Genomic DNA, 13,584 nt, shown 5'->3' with positions numbered 1-13,584 from the left:
CAAACACAAACACAAGCTTTTTGTCAGGAATGCCCGTGCGATCAGTGATCACCCCCCCCCCCCCCTGTTTGTTAGGCAGTAAGTTAGATTGTGAGTTTGTTAGATAGTCTGTCAGTTAGTTAAGTAGCCATTTAGTTTGTAAGGTAGGTAGTTAGTTTGTTAGATAGTTAGTATGTTAGTTTGTTAGGTAGTTAGTATGTTAGTTTGTTAGGTAGTTAGTATGTTAGTTTGATTTTCAGTCAGTTAGTTTGTTAGGTATGTAATTAGTTTACTAGCATTCAACAGACCGTGGTAAAAATCATATGAAGTTTAAAGCAACACATTTTTTGTTGTATTTATTATTATCATATTTTTTTAGGAACAGAGAGTGTAAAGTTTCTGGAAATAAACCTTAGAATGCTCATCAGCCAATCAGAATCAAGCATTCGACAGACATGTAGTATAAACACATTAATAGGCAAACTAAACAGGCCTTACACCACTTCACAGCCAATTAACACGTTCACCAACTGCAGATATTAAGAGTCTAAACACTGCACATGTGAACCAGACACAAGAGACATCATTCAAAATTCAATAAGTACACAACAAATGAAAAAAACTCTTTTTCTTTGAATATACTGTGCACAATCAATAAACGTGCAGTTTGTAGTAAATAATTGTTCAGTTTTGGGTGAACTATGCTTGACCCCAAAAAATATAATCTATATAAAGATAATTATTCGTCAAATTTATTACAAATTCCTATGGGAGATGACAGTCCCTTACCTTCTTGGCTCCGGAGAGGGCAGCTTTCTGGAGTTTACGGTAACAGTATTTTGCATAGCTGCTTATCGCCACTCCTGCAACACACAAACAAGCAGACATCAGAGACTGAACATTACATTTAATACTACATTTAAACCATCTTCAGTGTTTTAGTAGCGTAATCATAATTACAGTGGGAATTTTCTTGATTTTATAGTATCACAGTTTTCACATAGAATCTATCTAAATATAAGCTTGTTACAGTTTCTTTGAGTTCAAACATTTTTTCACTAATATAAAATAAACATTTAATATAATGATCTTCTTCTATAAACAAAAAACTGTACAGTGTAAAGAACCTGAACTTCTGAAAATGCACACACACAAACAGAGTTAGTTTGTTTGGCAGTAAGTTAGTTTGTGACTTAGCTTGTAAGATCAGTTAATTATTTAGTTATTCAGTCAGTCAGTCAGTCAGTTAGTTAGTTAGTCAGTCGATTAGTTAGTCAGTCAGTTTGTTAGATAGGTAGTTAGTTTGTTAGGTGGGTAGTTAGTCAGCTAGTTCGCTAGATAAGTAGTTAGTCAGTTAGTAAGTCAGCCAGTCAGTCAGTCAGTTAGTTAGTTAGATGGCTGGTTAGTTAGTTAGTCAGTCTATCAGTTAGTCAGTTATTTTGTTACATAGCTAGTTAGTTCGTTTGTTAGATGGGTATTTGGTCAGTCAGTCAGTGAGTTAGTTGGTCAATTAGATTGTAAGGTAAATAGTTAGATTGTTTATTTGGCAGTAAGTTAGTTTGTGAGTTAGTTTATTAGATAGTCAGTTAGTTATTCAGTCTGTTAGCTAATCAGTCAGTTATTTAGTCAGTTAGTTTGTTAGGTAGGTAGTTCATTTTTTTAGTTAGATAGTTAGTCAGTTAGTCAGTCAGCTAATTTGTCAGTCTAATCAGCTAGTTTGTTAGGTAGATAGTTAGATTGTTTGTTTGGTGAGATAGTTCGGTAAGTTAGTTTGTTAGATAGTTAGTTTTTAGTTCGCCAGTCAGTCAGTCAGTTACTTTTAAGTGAGTTAGATTGTTAGGTAGGTAGTTAGTCAGTTAGTTTGTTAGGTAGGTAGTTAGTTTGTTAGGTAAGTAGTTAGTCAGTCAGTCAGTCATTTAGTTAGTTAGTTAATTAGTTAGTTAGTTGGCCAGTCACTTAGTTTGTTAGGTAGGTATTTGATCAGTTAGTCAGTTAGTTAGTTAGTTCATTAGTTAGTTCTTCGGTTAACTCGTTAGGTAAGCAGTTAGTTAGTTAGTTAGTTAGTTAGTTAGTTAGTCAGTTTGTTTGTTAGGTATGTAGTTAGTTAGTTTGTTAGGTACTTAGTTTGTTAGATAGTTAGTTAGTTTGCTAGTTTTTTTTGTCAGCCAGTCAGTCAGTTTGTTAGTTAGTTAGTTAGTCAGTTAGTCAATCAGTCTGTCAGTCAATTGTTAGTAATACATTTAGTTAATCACTATCAGTTAGTCAGTTAGTTTTTTAGGTAGGTAAGTAGTTAGTTTCTTTGGCGGGTAGTTCGTCAGTCAGTCAGTCAGTTAGTCAGTTAGTTTGTTAGATAGATAGTTAGATTGTTTGTTTGGCGGTAAGTTAGATTGTGAGTTAGTTTGTTAGTCAGTCAGTTATTCAGTCGGTCAGTCAGTCTGTTATTTAATTACAGAGTTTGTTTGTTAGGTAGGTAGCTAGTTAGTGTTAGTTAGTTTGTTAGGTAAGTAGTTAGTCAGTTTGTTGCAGCTGAAAGGGCATCTGTCACATAAAATATATATGGCAGAGTAATTGGCAGTTCACTCTGCTGTTGTGACCCCTGATAAATCAGGGTAAGCCGAAGGTAAATGGATAGGTTAGTTAGTATACTATTTTATATTTTTTACTTTTATAAGCATAATGGTGGGTCCTGTGACTCAGTAGAAGTCCATGTCTAGCTACACCCCTGTGTTTGTTTGCAGTGAAGAGTGTCGTACCCTTGGTGTCATTCAGCGGGTCCATGTGTCTGTAGATGTAGCCCTCCAGGTAGTTGTGGAAGCGAGGTGTCGGCGGGAAGAAGGCCAGACAGATGGCCATGAGCTCCCAGCCCCTCTGCAGACTGTCGTAGCGGAAGTTCTCGGTGGTTTGTCTGCAGAGCTGGATGTAGAGCTCATCCCTCAGGCCCTGGCAGCTCCAGCCCCGGACCGCCACCTCCAGAGCTACCGCCAGCGGATCCGCTTTGGCCCGCCGGTCCCCCATGTAGGTCTGGATGAGCTTGAAGAGATCAACGGCTTCACGCTTCACCGTCCGGTCAGAGGTCATGATCATGGGCTTCTTGATGGGCTCGCTGCTCCAGGCCAGCATGTTGGCGATGGACACTTTCCTCCTGAACAGACCCTGAAAATAGCATTGTTTTCATGTAAGGGATAATTGATGAGGGGATGTTAGGAATATATATATAAATCATGCATATTTTCCAACGGACCCTTGTTTTCTTGCTACGGGGATTTTTTCTGCATAACACAATACGAGTGTCCCCTTTGGCCCTTTTATAGGGTTAAACGGATGTTGTGTATAATACTGGTGATGGTGAGTGTGTACCTGCGTGTGCTTATTGAAGTGTTTGGATGCCCAGTTCTCGATGTCCGTCTCCGAGGATGGCTTGCGAAGCGTGAACTCTGGGAAAATGCCGCAGCTGGCACTGGGCATCATGTTTCGGGCGTTTCGGCTGGCCTCGAACTGAGAACATGCTCCCAGATCCTCCGACTGGGAAAGAAAGAAAACATTGTATGACGATGTCGAACAGAGGAAGTACAGATATTGAAGCGCCCCAGGGTCGGTCAAGAGGAGCACGCAGAGGAAATGAGTCAAATCATGACAACAAAACAGCACAAATACCTCCCTCAGGCAATTACACTAATGTGAACTGTCAAAGGATTCAGCTGGTCTCCTGCTGTGGAAGCTTCAACAAACATACAGTTAAAGTCAGAATTGTTAGTCCTCCTGTATATTATTTTCTGCAATTTCTCTTTAACATTGAGAAGACGCACACATTTTAGGATAGTTTTAATAACTCATTTCTAATAACTGACTTATTTACTCTTTGACATGATGATAGTACATAATATTGGACTAGATATTCTTCAAGACACTAGTATTCAGCTTAAAGAGACATTAAAGGCTTAACTAGGTTAACTAGGGTAAAGTTAGGGTAATTAGGCAAGTCATTGTATAACAGTGGTTTGTTCTGGAGACAATCCAAAACTAGGATTGCTTAAGGCGGCTAATAATATTGACCTTAAAATTAAATTAATTAAAAAACTGCTTTTATTCAAGCCTAAATAAAACAAATAAGACTTTCTCCAGAAGAAAATAAATACAAAAAAAGATACTAATATTTATATTATTTGCTAATCAATAACCTCATGTGCAACTCTGAATCTGCGTCTCATTTTAGAGTCTGCTACTGTCCACCGGAGGTCGCGTTTCAGTCACAGATGCATGCTTTAAGAGTCTTAGTGGCTGTTTCTCAATATGCGTTCTTCAGCGGTCTTGCGTCCTCGTGTTCTCGTGTAACGTCATCATCAGCTGCCTAAGTTCAGTTCCAATACTCAAGACCGCAAGTACGGAGGACGCGTGAAACTTCCCGGATGTGATCTTGATATCGAGGACGCACTGATGCAGACTTGAGCACCGAACTCGCTCTGGAAGTCCCAGAAGTCATTGCGACTGGAGGTGGGAAGCGCTGCATTTTATCTAGATTTATTATTAAAGTTCAGAGACTTAACTTATTTACCTCAGGAGTTTCCCTAAATGAAACGGTGAAAGTAAACATTAATATGAATATCTTAATAAAGGAATAAACACATTAAGGGCTCTATTTTGACGGTCTATGCGCAGAACGCAAAACGCAGGGCGCAAACGCTTTCAGGTCGTGTCAGGACGCGTTTTTGCTAATTTAAGGACAGGAAAATCTGCTTTGCGCCGTGGCACATGGTCTAAAAGGGTTGAGTTTATTTTCTTAATGAGTTATAGGTGTGTTTTGAGAATAAACCAATTAGAATCTCATCTCGCCTTCCCTTTAAGAGCCAGCTGCGTCGCGCCATAAGCGCATTTCGACGTAAAGTAAGTTCACTTTCGCTCTTGCTCTCGTGGATAGGGAAACCTTACCGCACAGACATCAATTAGCCTATAAATAATTAATTTTGTTTGTTAAGCGCAAATATTTATTTCAAAACTATTTCTAAATTCAGTTCTAATTTCTAGCAAATGAATAAATGAACAATAATAACAAAGTGTGGTCAAAATACTGAGTTATTTCCAAATACACCTGCCATGCCCCATATGGTCTAAAATTTGACAGGTGGACAAATCTCAGCTTGTTTTTAATAAAACAAATATAAATATGGATATAATAAATAATACTGCTAATAATAATAACATTATACAAAAGCAAATTAAATAATAAAAAAAGCCTCCCGAGATAACGAAAATAAGGCAGTGAATTTTAAATCTTCATGTAGGCTAGAAATTAATATGTTTTGTAATATTTTAATCATTTATATTTATATCCTGTATATATCCTTATTATATATATATATATATATATATCCTTAATATATTATATATATTTCATATGTAAAGATATTTGCGTATTGCTCTGCATCTTGTGTGTAGTGTGTAAGCCAGGCGCCGGGTGTATGATAGGCCCCTAAGGATTGTTTGTTTGCTGAAATTCCTATTAAAATCAGTTTTATTTATATTGTGCAGAGTTTATTTATAATGTTTTATGCAAAGTATATATTTTGAAGAGGGGGGGGGGGGACAATAAATGGTTGTATGAAGGCTGTAATGTTTAAATCATTTCCATTAAAAACGCGTGAAGGTCACATGACCATCAGGTAGAACGCAGCATCCCATTTCTCAAAGGACGCGTTCTCTGCCCTCGCGGTCTCCTGAGTTCGTTCTTCCGAGAACACCTGGCAAGACCGGTCTCCACAAGAACACAAGTCTGCGTTCTTGGAATTGAGAAACAGCCCCTGACTGACTGAATGAAATACGCTGTTTTCCACCAAGGCAACCTGGGGTCCGTTCTTCGTACCTCGCTTAAAGGGTCTAAGATGATTTGACAGATCCTGGATCTTTTAATCTGGATAACTAATTTGGTTCTTCAAACAAGTTCGCGAATCAGATCAGAATGTCTGGATAAACTGATCTGAGATCGCTGCGTGTGTTGTGAAGGACAGATCTATCAATCCTCGAAATCATGATCAGCAATGCAACGATTGGCTGACGGCACAGCAGCGTAATGACATCATCTGATTAATATTCAATTAACCATGTAAGCAAAATTACATCAAATTAGCAGTAAACCGTTTGTTAAATATGACACGCAATAACCTTCCACATTTGTTGTGAGCTGCAGGCTTTACACTTTCATGTGTCAAGAGTACTCATCATGTATTTCAATGCATATCAATGTATTTAGTTCCACATTTAGAAAAGATTTTCTTTATTATAGTTGCCGTTTTTTAATCGGTGTAAAGAATAACTGGTTGTTTACAAAAGCATTTTGATATTGGTAAAGGCGTCTGCAACTTTTGTGAAGCATCAAATCACCGGCATATTAACTATCAAAACATGTTTATGACTGCATAAATGTATTATTGCTTTTAAAAAAAAAGTCGGATATTGTGCATTTCTATTATACACAATTTGTACTAAAGCGATCTAAAAAGTTCATATCAATAAGTTTTCTCTTTGCAACACCATGTGGCAGTCTTTGTACTTTCATTTCGAGGGTGCAGATTGCATAAGTTTTATTAATATGTATAACTTTATTTATTTTATTAATGACTATAACTTTATATATATAGTTTAAAAATATGTACCATTTTCCCAAGTGTATATAACTACTACTGTAAGAAAATATCAGCATTCAGTACATACTTTCTCTATTATCTTTGCTTGAACTGACCCGATCTAATCCTGTTTATATGAATTGAACCTGCTCCCGATCAGGTTTGACCAAGCAGAACTGTTGCTATGACAACAACTCTCGGATCAGCTTTGAAGAACGAAACGATCCTGGATCGTGTCAAATCGTCAATAACCAAATCCAGCTAACTGAGTAATCCACGTACGAAGAACGGACCCCAGGATGCTGAAATATAACTGGCAGTGGGCGGGTTAAATGACCAAAACAAAGACAGCTGTAATGCACGTAAGGCACGTAATGCACATCCTCAAAGCAGAATATCTGACTTCAGCATTGTTTCTCGGATAAACAAGAATGTTCTGAGGATGTTTCTGAAATATCTGCACACATATTATGATATTTATATGCTTTAAAGGAGTTAGAAAATGACATCCAGCACCCTTAATTTGCAGCAGATTGTGCTCTCTCAGCCACCATACCGCACTGAGAGTTCGCACGTGTGATTATTATTGAGTGTCAGTTTGTCTGCTGTGCTGTGAAAGCCTCACGTCCGCAGGCCATGTTCATCAGCACATTAATAAATGAGTCACGCACTTTTCCTCTCCTCTACCTCTCCATCCTCTCCTTCACTCCTCTGTAGATCTACTGCTTCGCTATATTTAAAGTCTTTGTCAAAGTGCAAAGAGAATATTTTGACATAATTAATAACTCATTACTAATAACTAATTTAGTTTGTCGTTGCTGTAATGACAGCACATAATAGTTTACTAGTCATGTTGAGAGACACTATATTGTCAACATATCCATAAATTAGCAGCTTTCTGTATTTTGTGATTCATGTTTTTATTCACTTTTTTTTTCCATATTTGACCCAACATTGCTTTCAAACAGCTCAGCATCCTTTAGAGTATGTTCACGTCCGGCATCTGGAGCTGCTGTCGGTGCGTGTGTGACTCTGACATGATGCCTTACATAAGCGCAAGCACTCTTAAAACTGCACATGCTGAAATATTGATGCTCTTCCAGCAGGGCGTGTCTGCACGAAGAGACGTTCTGCTCCACAAACCAGAGCACACACAGCCTGTTAGCTTCCCATAAATCACTGGAAATCAAAAATAACATCATAACTCAAACACCGAAGGGCTGGGAGCAAGGTTGTTTCAGTAAACGAACACCGGGCTCAAGGTTTACCGCGGTTTGGAAAAGTCAGGGTTTTAAAAAAGCTCATATTTTTTGCTATAGCATTCCTGTGTGTGTGTGTGTGTTTTATGTGTATTTTCACAAGTGCTTTATTTATTATATTTTTCAAGTCTGTGTTTTTTTAAAGTAATGAACACAGCAGAAGTCAAAGATTTATTTAAATTAATTAGCCTGACATGTTTACTGCTCCAAAAGTGCGTCTTAAAACGAAATATATTGTGTTTAATCTGGGATAAAAGTTGCTGTTTTTTTCCCCCAGACTTTTAAAAAGAGCTTCAAGAGTTCACACTTAGATATTGCTTGACAACTGTAAGCAGGTTTGGCATGCTGTCCCGGGAGAGAACCCTGAGCTCGGAGATAGTTGAGCCCAGGGCTCCTGCCAGGTCCATAGAGCATGTGAGGGGAGTACGAGATCAGGTGGTTCTCGACAGCTCCCCTTTTTAAAGGAGGAAAGGAGGAGAAAGGGGGTGGATGGGGGGTTTCTTCGGAAAATGAAGGTAAGGGAGTAATATCTAGCTAGGCTACTTATAGTGAGTTAGGACAGATCTGATTGGCTAACTAATGAGTGTAGATAGGTGGCCAGCTGCAGTCAATTATATCACGTGCTCCTCTCGAAATTAGTTTAAAAACTTCACATATATTAGAGCAGAAATCATAGCGCTTTCATAATGTGATATTTTCATCCAAGGTTATACCATCAGATTCTTATACCGGCCAATATCTAAAGAGTAAATCATGATAGTCATGCATAATTCTAACAACCCAGGGGCCTCATGTATCAACGCTGTGTACACACAAAGTCTCTGCGTACGCCAGGTTTCACGCTCACGTTTGGATTTACTAACGATGAAATAAACGTGAGAATGTGCGTTGAGCCACGCCAACTTCATGGGCTCTATTTTGACGGTCCATGCGCAGAGCAAATAACGCAGGGCGCAAACGCTTTCGGGGCGTGTCAGAACGCATTTTTGCTAATTTAAGGACGGAATATCTGCCTTGCGCAGTGGCGCATGGTCTAAAAGGGTTGAGTTTCTTTTCTTAATGAGTTATAGGTGTGTTTTGAGAATAAACCAATTAGAGTCTCATCTCCCATTCCCTTTAAGAGCCAGCTGCGTCACGCCAAGAGCGAATTCGCTATTTACAGGATGCAAAGTAAGTCTAAGTGGAAAAACTGAGCATTTCACAAGCAAACAGTTAAACAGAGCATCTACTGCGTGAGAATGAGAGATAATGGATCACTTTCACTTTCGCTCTTGGATAGGGAAACCTTTACGCACAGACATCAATTAGTCTATAAATAATTAATTTTGTTTGTTAAGCGCAAATATTAGTTTCAAAACTATTTCTAAATTCAGTTCTAATTTCCAGCAAATGAATAAATGAACAATAATAACAAAATGAGCTCAAAAGTTATATCTTAAAACACATGCTGTGCCCCTTATGGTCTAAAACCTGACAGGTGGACAAATCTAAGCTTGTTTTTAATAAAACAAATATAAATATGGATATAATAAATAATACTGCTAATAATAATAACATTATACAAAAGCTAATTGTTATGAATGAACTGAAAAAGCCTCCCGAGATGAAGAAGACATAAAAGCAGTGATTTTTCATATTTATGTAGGCTAGAAAATAATGTTTTGTAATATTTTAATCCTTTATATTTATATTCTATATCTATTCTTATTATATCCTATATATATCCTTAATATTTACATTTTTTCATATATAAAGATATTCGGCAGAGTTTAGACCGGGTTTGTTTTGGTCTAATGAAAAATCTATTATAGTTTCTCAAAACAGCAACGCGCCAGCGGTCCGCCTCAGAACGCCTTCCTTTTTAGAGCAGAACGCCTATGAGCGCACATATGAGCGCTAATGCATTTGCTATTTAAACAGCGTAGCGCAACGCCTCAAAACCACTCTTGCGCCAAGCTGAAACTACCAAAAGACTATTGCGCCACGCCTTGCGCCACACTGCGCCGGGTGTATGATAGGGCCCCTAGTCTGGTGTACGTACATTTCCTGTGTGTTTGTTTTATTTCCAGTGGCGACTCCTAGAGGCAGTTGTGTTAAATCGCACACTACAAAGTATCTTTGAGCCGTGCAATGGCAGCTGTATGAGAATAGATCATCCGCATGTCTAGCAGGTATATAAGGTTTCCATACCGTGCAGTTGACCAGCCAAACATTAAAGCGCAATTTGCAGAGATCGCCGGTTTTCCCAATGTAATGGGAGCGATCTACTGCACGCACAGTGCTATAAAGGCGCCATCTGAAGATGAATTTGCAGACGTGAATCAGAAACATTTCCATTCAATAAATGTGCAAATAATATGAGGTGCTCAATGCGCTCAACATAATACACACACTTATTAATGATTCCTACTTGTGTTCCTCATGATGAAGAGTAGGCAAAATCTGATATGCAGCGGGGGAAAAAAGAAGAATGAGTTCATCAGACGCTGGATTCAATCCGGGTTCATGCTCGATCGTGTCAAAACATGTTGCCATGCGCTTTAAGAGCTACGCCACTCACGCTGCTGTTTACCGCTCTCTTTAGTTATGCTGCCTCTGTCAAAAAAAAAAAATCGGTGATGGACGGGAATCACTCAACTAGCTCATTTCAAACCTTTACATTGGACCATTTCTTGTTTAATTCACTCACAGTGTGATGTTCACACTAGAGGTCTGCATTCCCTCGGCTGTACCGCAGGACCCGACTAGATTTCTTGCGGTGCGGGAATAAATTTCTGAATAAAGCGCAGGAGCGGTCGCTAACTGGTGTAATTTTGGACGGGAACGGGCATTCTTACAGTATCGTTCCTGACTCCCGAGCGAGCGAGCACGCGTATGTATGTGTGTGAATGAGAGTGCAAGATGCTGCGTCTATGTTGCTGTCTGTGTGTGTGTGTGTGCGAATGAGAGAGAGAGCTTTGTGCTGTCTGTGTGTATGTGTGTGTGCGCGCACGTGCTTGCCTGTGTGTGTGTGTGTGTGTGTGTGTGTGTCACTTGCTTGGTGCTGTGTGTCGATGTGTGTGTGTGTTTATACAGGCAGCTTGTTGTAGGCTGTCTGGACTCTGTATAGCTGGGTGGTTTTCAGTTTTGTCCCCCCCCTCTTGCCCCTTAGTGGAAACAGGCACGGTGGGTAGAAAACGGGGCGGGCAGCAGGACAACAAATGTTGAATATAAGCGGGAGCGGTTGGGTTCGGGCTAAAACCTGCCGGGGAGCGGGATTTAAAAGTCCCACGCAGATCTCCAGTTCAGACTCCACTGCGTTAACGGTGTCAGCTAAACTCTCCCCTTCTTTTTTTTTTCTTTTGTTTATTAATTCTAACACAGTTTTCCTCCGGTCTACCTTCGATAGGACCACCTCCAATTCACATTCTGTTCAAAGTTTCTCTCCTTGGTTGCTTTTGCTGTTGCATTTTTGTTTGGTTTTGCCAAAGTGGAGTCATTACCATGTTTATTAAGGGGAGGAAGCAGGTAGGGCTCGTGCACATGCACTCAGTTTCACGTTAGGTCGGATGTACAGAGAGAATATGCGTGGGATTAAACTAAGTACGCAGTGTTTCATACTTGTGAATTTTTAACTGCGTACGCACATTTACAGCTTAGTCCGTACGCAATGTTTTAGTATGAATTCAACGCAAGTCTTCGTACATGAGGCCCCTGGTCTTGTCACAGACTCGGTCGCAGTCATTCCCCTCGCTGGCCAGCAGAGGCCACCATCACCGGACTTCTAGCATTACGTCATCCACATAAACTGATAAGCACACACACCTGCAGCTCATCCCGCTAACGACCCACGCTCACACATATAAGCAGCACACACACTCAGTCCGTTGCGAAGTCTTGTTCTGCCCTGTCTGAGATTTCTGAGCGTTATCTCCTTGCCTGATCTCCCGTGTATTACCTGGACTGTTACCGACCTTGTGTTGCCTTCTGCCTGCCCTGAACCTTGCTTGTACTCTGACTCTGATCCACGCCGCCTGCCCTGAACCACGCCTGATATTCCGACTCTGAACCACGCCGCCTGCCACTGATCCATGCCTAATATATCACTCCTTGACAACCAGCCGCTAGCCCTTAGACCCATACTGAAAACTACTGATGTGAGTTCGCACGTATGTGCGTATTGTATGATTGTGTTTGAACTGTGTTTAATAAACATACCGCAAATGGATCCCTCCGTGTCAGGCTCCTCGTTACAGGTCTATATTTCTGGACACGGTGTAATACATAACCGGAGGTACATCTGCTCACAGTTACACACTTCAGCCAACCAGGCCAGCTTACTGTCGACTAATGCCGAGTTTAGACTGCAGGTTTTCAAAGTAATCGTGTCACCGATGTTCTGTAGACAATCCAAAGCAAATATTGCTTAAGGGGGCGAATAATATTGACCTTAAAAGGGCTTTTTAAATAATTAAACACTGCTTTTATTATAGCCGAAATAACATAAATAAGACTGGAATAAATAATATTATAGGAAATACTGTGAAAAATTCCTGAATCTGTTCAACATCATTTAGGAAATATATATATGAAAAAAAATCACAGGAGGATAAATAATTTCGACTTTAACAGTACAGTATGTTTGATATAAGCAAAGACAGTTTGTGTCTCTGTTTCTCACAGCGGTTCCTCCCAGGCCTGCTGTCTGTCTCCATCATTATAAGCAAACAGAGCAGAACCAAAAAAAAAAACCCCTCCAAGGAAACACTGGCACAATTTAGCCTGTGAGATCAGCTCAGCCCAGTATCCCCCAGAACAAAGATATCACTGGTCGGGTAACAGGCGTCTAAAGGTCATCCGTCCCAATTAACCCAGCTGGCAGCGTTTACCCAGCGGTTCAGGACATTTAAATGCTCATTATATTGTGCTGAAAGAGTTCAGACGTTGCCCACAAAACACCATCGCACCATTCCAGCTCATTAATGACCTGAAGTGCCAGCGTGTCCCCAAAAACACCACCTCCACAACTCAAACGCAAAACTTTTTATTGCATTTCAGTAAGCAGTGACTCACTCAGCTCACAAATAGACATGATTCATGCTACTAATCTCACAATACCTCATTCATTCATTTTCTTTTGGCTTATTTATCAGGGGTCGCCACAGCGGAATGAACCGCCAACTATTCCAGCATATGTTTTACACAGCGGATGCGCTCCCGGCTGAAACTCAGTACTGGGAAACATCCATACACACTCATTCACACACACACTCATACACTACGGCCAATTCACCTATAGCACATGTGTTTGGACTGTGGGGGAAACCGGAGCACCCTAGGAAACCCACCCCAACACAAGGAGAGCAGGGTTGGGAAACCAGCGTACTGTGCTTTACCTGAGAGGGATGGAGGTAAGGTTCGGGTGATGCCAGGTTGGTCTGCACAGACAGACTCTTCTCCAGTAGCGTCTGAGGGAATGCCAGTCTGTCCAGCGTGGCCCGTTTCCAGTGGATCTCCTGCTGCGCCAGCGCCTCATCCTCACTGAATGCCCGGACCACCGGCCCCGGCAGCGGCAGCGGAGACGCTCCGTCACTTTCATACCTACCGATGACGTCACAATCACCATAATAATACGCAATATTTAATAATAACAAAATAATTATATAAATCCAAATAAATGCAAATATGCTAAGTCAATGCAAATATGCTAAGTCATACCGTGATATTTGTAATCTAAGGCTATCATACTG

The 13,584-nt window shown here is 40.1% G+C and overlaps 1 protein-coding gene across 6 annotated transcripts in view; it reads right to left on the bottom strand.

Annotated features, from left to right (window-relative positions):
- The window catches only part of arhgap39 (Rho GTPase activating protein 39), a 297,088-nt gene that overhangs the window by 218,019 nt on the left and 65,485 nt on the right, over positions 1-13,584 (bottom strand). For 3 of the 6 annotated variants that reach the window (XR_012396147.1, XR_012396148.1, XM_009295018.5), the window contains exons 4-7: positions 13,231-13,435; positions 3,337-3,501; positions 2,733-3,132; positions 769-842 (exon numbers count right to left, since the gene is read on the bottom strand). Coding sequence is in view for 1 of the 6 variants with exons in the window: in XM_009295018.5 (XP_009293293.2) it covers positions 769-842; positions 2,733-3,132; positions 3,337-3,501; positions 13,231-13,435 (844 nt within the window). In the remaining 5 variants the exon portion in view is untranslated. Of the gene's footprint in view, positions 1-768; positions 843-2,732; positions 3,133-3,336; positions 3,502-10,235; positions 13,436-13,584 lie in introns of those variants that run through there. The other 3 variants (XR_012396150.1, XR_012396151.1, XR_012396149.1) reach the window with 3 other exon arrangements.

Source organism: Danio rerio, chromosome 20 (assembly GCF_049306965.1).
Source record: "Danio rerio strain Tuebingen ecotype United States chromosome 20, GRCz12tu, whole genome shotgun sequence".
Classification (NCBI taxonomy): Eukaryota; Metazoa; Chordata; class Actinopteri; order Cypriniformes; family Danionidae; genus Danio; species Danio rerio.
This window is presented reverse-complemented; position numbering and strand designations above follow the sequence as displayed.